We start from the raw sequence: 8,363 nt of genomic DNA, 5'->3' as shown, positions 1-8,363 counted from the left end.
TAGTGGTCTATGGGGACCTGACATGGACTCAGTTCAGGTTTTATCTGTGAGATCAACAACAGTCTGTCTCAGTGTGGCCTGATGTGGCCTTCTACTTCAGCTTTTTTTGGAATCCCAATAGGACCTCTGCGTTCCTTTTTTTGTCACATTCTGTCACTGTGTATGTGTGAATATGTGTGTGAGAGAAAGAGAGAGACAGTTTTACCCTCAAGTTGCTGGTCTGGTTTCAATTTCCTCCCTTCCCCATGTTGCACATCTGTATGTGTGTGCACAGACCGAAAGCAGCAGACCCCACTCTTCTACAAATAATCTTTTATTTTGAGAGGAAAAACAACAAAAACATTCCTCAGAAAGTTGCACTGTAGAAAAAATATACAAAATAAATCAGCCAGCTGTTTGGTGGTCCCAGCCCTGAGTCACATCAGAGTGGGGTCCAGTCGTGACCCAGACCGGATGCTCATATTGCTCAGTGAACATTTTTACACACAGCTGGCTGTACAGTGTCAATTTACTGTGTTTAGATCACAGTTTATATCACAGTATAAGTAGGAAATGCAGAAAGATAAAGCATCGCGTCGCTGTCTGACTGTAATTGGCAAACATTTTGACCACATGTTTAAAATGGATTGATTGCATAGAAACAAGGTGAGTAGACATTAGTAAAAATAACACATAGCCTATTTGCTTGCTCACATTAAGGACGTAGATTTAAAAAATAGGCTTGTTAGTAAGTAAGGAAATGTCCCACTTTAGCCCACAAAGTTTACTAACTCGTTAGTATTAGTTTCACAACTTTATAGTGAGGCTTCACTGTGGTTCTTTTAGCTAAATGCTAGCTAGCAAGCTTTATTGCTCACAATGCTAACATGATATCAACGAAGCAGGGCTAATGTTTACTATGTTATCTGTTGCATTTAAACAAATGAATATGCTAACAATTGTTAACTTGCAGCAAACACAACATGCAGCGACACAAATGTGATTACTAGTGCAGATATTTGGTTGGAAACGTATGACAAAAAGTCAGGTGATCGACAAAGTTACACATTTCATTTTCTGCGGGCATGGATGTCTACGGACGAAGATTAGGGCCACATGAAAAAAATAATGTAGTGTGTGACCAAAAGTTTTTTTTAAATGTAGATTTCTGATTTAATTTCACAATTCAGACTTTTTCTTGGAATTCATCACTTTGGGGAAAACCCTGATCCTCCTTTTTATCAAAAGTGAAAGGAGAATATTGAGTTTAATGATCTCTGTGTGTTCATAGCATAGAAAGGAGAAACAGCTAGCCTTTCTGGCTCTTTCTAAAAATCTAAATATACACTTATCAGCACGTAGAAAGCTCACTAACGTGATGTTGCACCTTTTGTTAGATACACAAACATAAATGGCATCATTTAAATAATGGTTTTATGGTCATACATTGAATTTAGTTTATCTGTCAGCAGAGTTGTGGTTGTAGTCTCACTACAGACAAACTGATGCTAAAATTGGCATCCTTAGTGTGAAAACAAACTCTGTGAAGCTGCAAAGCTACTACCCCTTGATGTTGTCCAAAAAGAAATGCAGCATGAAACTCCCCCTAAAATCATGAATTTGTACTTAGGCAGAAATATGAGAGTGGTATAGATCTACTCGTGACACTCTCCACAACAGAGGAATTGTTTTCAGATGTCAAATATTTCTTTAATCAAATCTTGCGTGGTGAGCTCCTGGCTACCCTGACCCCTGACCCATATGTAGCACACATAATGTGATGCCCCCCCGCCTCTATGAACATGGACGCAAGCTTCTTGATAAGTCAACAAAAACAGTTCATCAGGGCTAAAAACATATTAGTTCCAATCCTCAAACTTAATGACTCCTGAAAAGCCATCGTAGGTGAAGGGTTCCAGGGCGGGGCTGCAGGTCTCTTGAGCAAGGCAGGCCATCCTGTTGCTGTCACAGCTGTCCTCGCTGCCCGGGGCGAAGTAGACTCCATCAGGAGAGTCGATGGACGGGTCCATGTCAAAATAGTTGTGGGGCCGCAACAGGACCCCGCCCCCGTTGCCTACGGTTACTGTGTTGGGAATGTCCTCAGAGTGGGGGATGTGAAGGAAGCCAGTGGTCACCCAGGCAACCAGATCCTGCAGGACAGTTTCACACATGTTATATTGGTTTCAGTTAACATGCAGTACGTGATTTTATCACCACTCTGCTTAAAGTGCATTCACACCGGACCAAAGCGAAGTTTTGCAACCCACGGGAGTTTGACCGCGGCATTATTTGTGTTTAATAGTGTCACTCAAACTAGACGCACAAGCAAGGATGCAGGACTTATCTCCATGTGGATACCAACAACAACAAAACTAACCTTTTGCTGTGATTTAATTGTTGCCAAGGTATCAAAATGATGCCAGAAAAACTACATACTGAATCCATGAATCAAGGCTAAGTGTGTTTGGCAGGCAAAACATTTTTTAAATGCGTTTTTTCGGATCAAAATCAATCGGGCTAGGCTTAGCTACCGTTGTAGCTCCTTTGCCCAATGCAAAATAACATCATGCTCACATAAATAAGGTAGCGACTGTATTTGCCATGCCATAGACAGTGTGTGGATTGTACATGTATCACTGCTTGTTGTCCCGTTCTGAACAACTATGAGGAACTGTGTGCTGTTGCCGTGAAGCAATGGCTGGTGTTTTGTTTTGTTTTTTTCATTCAACAACGTCAGTGACGCCATGCTAAGATTTTCTCGAGACAACATCACCAATTCTCGTCTTTGCATTGACTTAACATACTGTATCATCCCGCCTCGCAAAACAATCGCTCCCCGTCTGGTGTGAACGCTCCATTACATACAGATTCCATCACAACACACCTCGTCTTCGATGCTTTCGTTGTCTGCAATGTACTTGCTGAAGTCCAAAGCTGGGGACCACATGTTGTTTTGACTGTACAGGCTGCTGCTGGTCTGCTCTAAATCCTTATGCTTGGTGATGGCCACTTTATACCTGGTGATTGACAAAAAAGGTGGAGAGAAGCATGAGAGGCTTTAGATAGCAGAAGCATGCCGGAGAATCTAAGGCTGCTCATAGGGGGCTTCAACCAAAATACAAGAACATTGCTATGGACCAGAGCCACACATTTTTGAGTGGATGGCATCTACAGCATTGTTAAGAATAGGGATGAATCAAGATCACGGTTGATTGAAAGACTAATAAGAGTGACTTGCTACGTATCCATTCAACATCCTGTTTTCCAAAACTATACTTCCTGCATTTCTATATTAAGAGCCTAACCCTGACGGTGGCAATGAACATAAGACTTGAACGGTATCAATCAGTAAGGACATAACTCTTACAGACATAGAAAGGTGCAGTTATGACGTATTTCTGTAGGCCGACCCAAAAGTTTGTATTACGAGGGCCATCATAAAGCAATTGGATTTTTTAATTTTGGGGAATAATAGAAAACAGGATTTTTGGTAAAGACACGTTTATGATGCTTATACGTTTTGTTCAGCAGGATAATCTCCAAACGTTAACACCATTTTATGATTTTTAAGTGAAATTAAAGGTAAAACTCGAACTGTATTGCTATAAACAAACTACATCAGTGTCGCACGACTCCACGTCAACACTACTGAGCTAAGGACGGACTCGTGTTTGGTGTTATGACGTCTGGTTCTGTTTAGTCACTTGTTTTTTCAGACGGATAGAAATGTTTACATTTACCAGTGGACTATTTACAGTTTAATTTAATTTATTATTATATTACATATTGTCGCATTTATCACAAACACATATATATATATATATATATATATATTAAATAGTATTGTTATCCACAGACCTTATTTCAGTCATCTCACAAAAACAAAAACCTTGACGAGGGGATCGGAAGTGGTAATCTGCTGACTTATTTCCAGGTTTTAGGACTCATTCCTGCACCACTCTATTCCTAGTCCTATGTGTCTGAAAACTCATCTTGTCTCATTCTTGGGAAATAAGGGCTCAGAACTTTTACGACTTTTAAATATATATATTTTGCAGCTATCTCTTGTCTCACCTGGCCCAGGACATGGCCCTCTCCTCGGCCTGGCTCTCAGGGAGATGGTCCCCTGTGAAGCTGAACACCTGCAGCCTGTAGGAGCGCTGTTGGCCCCAGCGGTTGGTCTTGTTGCTGGCGATGTGGAGGTAGCGAGGGGTCTTGGCGTCGTATCGCAAAGCTGCCTCCTGTTGAGGAGTCACAAAACACATTAGTCCTACAGTCAGAGAGTTTGCTGCAACACTGGGGTACTCAGGAAGAGTTCCATTTAATAAACAGCACGTTTTATTACATCCTGGGTTGACAGCAACATATCATGTGTAACAGAGTAAAAAATAAACGTGTAAATAATAACTAGTTTGTAAATGTTTCCTTTGTAATATGTTGTGAATTTATTTCTATGAGTTGTTTCATTTATTATTTTATGTTCTATTCCTGTGGGAAAGGTTTTATGTTGCACGTTGTTGTTTACTTCCTGTTTGTTATTTCTGCCCTCCCCTCACAGTGGAGTCAGCATTACTAAGAGTGAGTGGTGCAAGAAGTGTTGTTGCAATTTTTTGCAATCTCACCTAATATTTGGGAATAAACCCTTAGATTTCAAACAAGTCTTGTTCATGGCAGTGATGAATTGGTACAAAACAACACTTCAAGCTGTCTTTGTAACACACTCTCCTCTAAGTGTTGTTAACCTAATGCTAAGGTGAATATTTAAAGGCAGGAAAGGAGACCAACCTTTTCTGTTTTCAGTTGCTTCTCCACCAGCTGAGGTACCATAGCGTAGTGGTCAGGCATCCATGGCAGCGAAACATTGACATATTCCATGTCTTTCGTCTGAAAAAAATTCTTTACTCCTGCAACAGAAAGAAAGGAAAAAGCTAAATGTGTCTCACAATAACTAATTTATATTGTAAGCCCAAAAATACCTGCTTAGGACATTTTGATCCACATGTCAATCCTTGTCAGGCGCTCGATTTGGTCCTTCAATTCATTTCCAGTGTTTGCCCTATGGACCAAACGACTAGCTTTCCATCAGGTTTGAACTTTGTTGACTAACCATAACCCACTAAGATGTAGGTCCAAAGTCAACTTCTGAGCTGCTTCTGACCAAGCACACATTCCTGGTGTCAGGTAACAAGTTTTGGGGTCGTTGGGGCTTGAACTCTTGACCCCAGGCTTTGCTCAGTAAAATCTGAGGCTGCACTATCAGTAACATCTTTTGACTTGCTTCCAAACGTATTCTTTTAAAAAAAGCTTCTTTATTTTACACCCATGCAATTGAGTAAATGTATTTGCTTTTAAACGCCTCACTGACACTCAGAGGTGTAAATTAACTAAGTGCATTTACTCAAGTACTGTACTTACAAATTTGAGGTACTGTACTTTACGTGAATATTTAAATGGTATGCTACATAGTACTTCTATTCCACTCCAAGTCAGAGGTAAATGGTGTACTTTTACTCCACTACATGTACCTTTAGTTACTTTACAGATCTGGATTAGTGATGTGAAATATAATCAACCCTTAAATCTGACTTTAGTTCACCTGGAGTAAATCCAGCAGCTACCCTGCAGTATACAAAGCCATTCAAACTAGCTGCACCTTCACCAGCTCTGAGAACACTTTAATGATCAATAATTATAAAACATATCAGAGATATTATTCTGAAATGGACCAATCAAACAATGACTACTTTTACTGTCGCTACTTTAAGTACATTTAGATGAGAGTACTTTCTACTTTTACATTTTGAGTATTCCTACACCATTAATATATTTCGCATTAAAATCTGTAAAGTAATTAAAGGTATTAAACAAATGAAGTGGAGTAAAAGTACACAATATACCTCTGAATTATACTGGGAAGTATAGTCAAACATTGAAATACTCAAGTAAAGTACAGGTATCTCAAAATTATGATTAAATATCATTAGTGACTGACACTCACCCAACACATCCAGATCCACCTTGAAGTTGATGAAGTGTGTGTGGATGTTCCCCAGCACCTTATCCGCCACCTGGTGTCCGTACCTCAGGGCCCCGTCTACCAGGTATGAAGAGGAGATGTATCCGGTCGCGTGCACCTTGGCCTCCACAGACCCGCTCTGATAGAAGATGAAGTCCCACATGTAGTCATAGTTCCCTATGGCTGTTATAGTCCTGAACACCAGCGCGCTGTTGACCATCCCCCCGTAGCTGTTGAGGAAGAAGTCGGAAAAGTGCCTCCTCAGGGGTTGCCCCATGTTGTGTTCGAATATGCAGATTGAGTTCCTGAAGCGGACCGGTTTGGGGGTATCGATGTAGCGGTATGTGTCCACGTAGCTCGCCTCGTAAGGACAATCCACCCCGCGGACCAGTTCGTGCGCAAAACGGCCAATCCCAATGCTGGAGTCCAAAAACTTTGTCAGCATCATCCCGGGAGTGACCGACCCGTACACGGACATAGCCTCCTGCACGCTCAGCTCGTACACGATCCTCTCCTCGTTGAAGCGCACGTCGAACACCCTCATGCCCGTGAGCGCGCTGAGCCCGAAGGCGAAGCTCCAGTTCATGTAAACGACGTGGTTGTTGCTGACACTGTAGCGCTTCCCCTCTGCGTTAAAGAGCTGCGGGCCGATCTGCGGAGGCTTATTCCTGGGTTTCAGAGAGCCATAATCAGGGGACTCTTTGTAGACGATCTTCTTTACCTGTCCCTTATCGTACTTCTCCTTCAGTTCGTCTATGGAGTCGAAATATTGTCCGTTATAGAGCAGCATCTCCACCTTCCACTCGGATGCGTTGACGCTCTGGTGGTCCACCAGCACCTCGAAGCCCACAGGGTGGATGTACATGCCGCTCATGTCCCTGAAGAAAGAGATCCAGGTCTTCCTGTCCCCGGTCCGGACTCCACGGGGCATCTGCTCGAACGCGTTCAGTTGCTTGTCGGGACCCGTATCGAAGCTCTCCTTCATGATCTTCTTCAGCTTTGAGAAGACATTTCCCAAAAACTGGAAAAGCAGATTATATTCCCCGATGGTGACCGTGCGCGCACTGATGGGCAGCTCTGCGTGGTACCTCTCCATGGTGACATCATAGCAGTATGTTAGTTTGGGAAGTGGGCCCACTACGTACTCCTTGATGTGTCCTTTGGCGCCATGGAACACCACCACTGTGGCCTCTCTTTTCGGCTTTGCGCCATTCCGGTCCAAATAAGCAAGCACGTCCGCTTTCTTTGGCACAGACAGATCTATTAGAAACAGGAAGTTATCCGACGGCTTACTGATCTGGTTGGTGGATATGTCCAAGTTTTTCTGCTTGAGCATGAACTGCTGGACCTGCAGGTACTCCTCCCGGGAGAGGTCCGCGAACACCGCGCTGCGCTCGTCGTGTTTGCGGAGCAGGGTGTGCACGCGCTGAGCGGAGCATTTGGGCACCCTACTGGAGTGGATGCCGATCAGGACGATGTTTAGAATGATGGAGGCGAGTACAAAGAGGATAAGCGCCCATTTTGCTAAAGAGTTCATCTTCTTCTCTTCCATTACGCACAGGGCTTGGCGAAAGGGAGGAGAGGAGTGAGCCCCACAGGAGAGAGCGCAGAGGATTCTGAAAGAGAGCCACGCCTCTCAGATAATCTGTGTCCCACCCCCCTCTACATGGATCCCATAACCCCACGCGCCCTCCCTCTTTGAGTAGACAGTTATGAAAGTATTTTCATGCCACAGGCCAACAGGAGTATTTTACGCACGCTGTGTAAACATTATTTATATGTCCAATGGTGGAATAGTTCTGATCTTTTACTTCAGTAAAAATAGTGATACCCAGAGGTGGCAAGTAACTGAGTACATTTACTGAATTACTGTAATGAAGTACAATTTGTATTCCATTTTACTTGACTTAATACTTCTTCTCTATTATAGAATAGAGAAGAGAATAAACAGTTTTACTTCTCTATATGTATTTAACACAATTAGTTACTTTGCAGGTTCGAATTTAAATTACAAATAATACATCTAATGAATTATGATGTACTATTATGGATTAAAATCCCTTACATTATTTAAAAAGTCATTATAGTTCACTTTGATCATTCCACCTTTACCAATGGCAAAATAAAACACATGTATTACGTTCCCCAATAATCTCGGGGTAAAAGGGAAGTAACAACATGTAAAATAAGCGGGAGAAAAAAAGAAAGAGGAAACTTATATCCATGACTAAAATATATATTTTAATGAATGAAAATAAAGAGGGCTCACCAGCCAATTTACAAAACAAACTAAGAACAAAATAAGAACAACTTTCTTGTAAAAAAAAAAGGACAAAAGCAAACTCTGTAAAAAGTTACACATCACCAA

The 8,363-nt window shown here is 42.0% G+C and overlaps 1 protein-coding gene across 1 annotated transcript; it reads right to left on the bottom strand.

Annotated features, from left to right (window-relative positions):
* Positions 1–295: 295 nt before the first annotated feature.
* aoc2 (amine oxidase copper containing 2) lies at positions 296–7,577 on the bottom strand. Its single transcript, XM_063904312.1, has 5 exons — positions 5,978–7,577; positions 4,765–4,883; positions 4,054–4,220; positions 2,864–2,996; positions 296–2,129 (listed from the first exon to the last, which is right to left on the bottom strand). Exons 1-5 carry the CDS (start codon positions 7,545–7,547, stop codon positions 1,839–1,841), a joined length of 2,280 nt encoding a protein of 759 aa, XP_063760382.1. The 5' UTR covers positions 7,548–7,577; the 3' UTR covers positions 296–1,838.
* Between the last annotated feature and the right edge of the window lie 786 nt (positions 7,578–8,363).

The sequence above is a fragment of the Eleginops maclovinus genome, chromosome 16 (genome assembly GCF_036324505.1).
Source record: "Eleginops maclovinus isolate JMC-PN-2008 ecotype Puerto Natales chromosome 16, JC_Emac_rtc_rv5, whole genome shotgun sequence".
Lineage (NCBI taxonomy): Eukaryota > Metazoa > Chordata > Actinopteri > Perciformes > Eleginopidae > Eleginops > Eleginops maclovinus.
This window is presented reverse-complemented; position numbering and strand designations above follow the sequence as displayed.

Bases quoted from the DNA above. Each gene is read 5' to 3' on its own strand.
- aoc2 (XM_063904312.1), bottom strand. From the start codon at position 7,547: ATGGAAGAGAAGAAGATGAACTCTTTAGCAAAATGGGCGCTTATCCTC. The intron at 4,884-5,977 runs GTGAGTGTCAGT...TTTCTGTTGCAG, and splicing joins GGTGGATCTGGATGTGTTGG to GAGTAAAGAATTTTTTTCAG. The intron at 2,130-2,863 runs GTGTGTTGTGAT...ACTGTCCTGCAG, and splicing joins ACGAAAGCATCGAAGACGAG to GATCTGGTTGCCTGGGTGAC.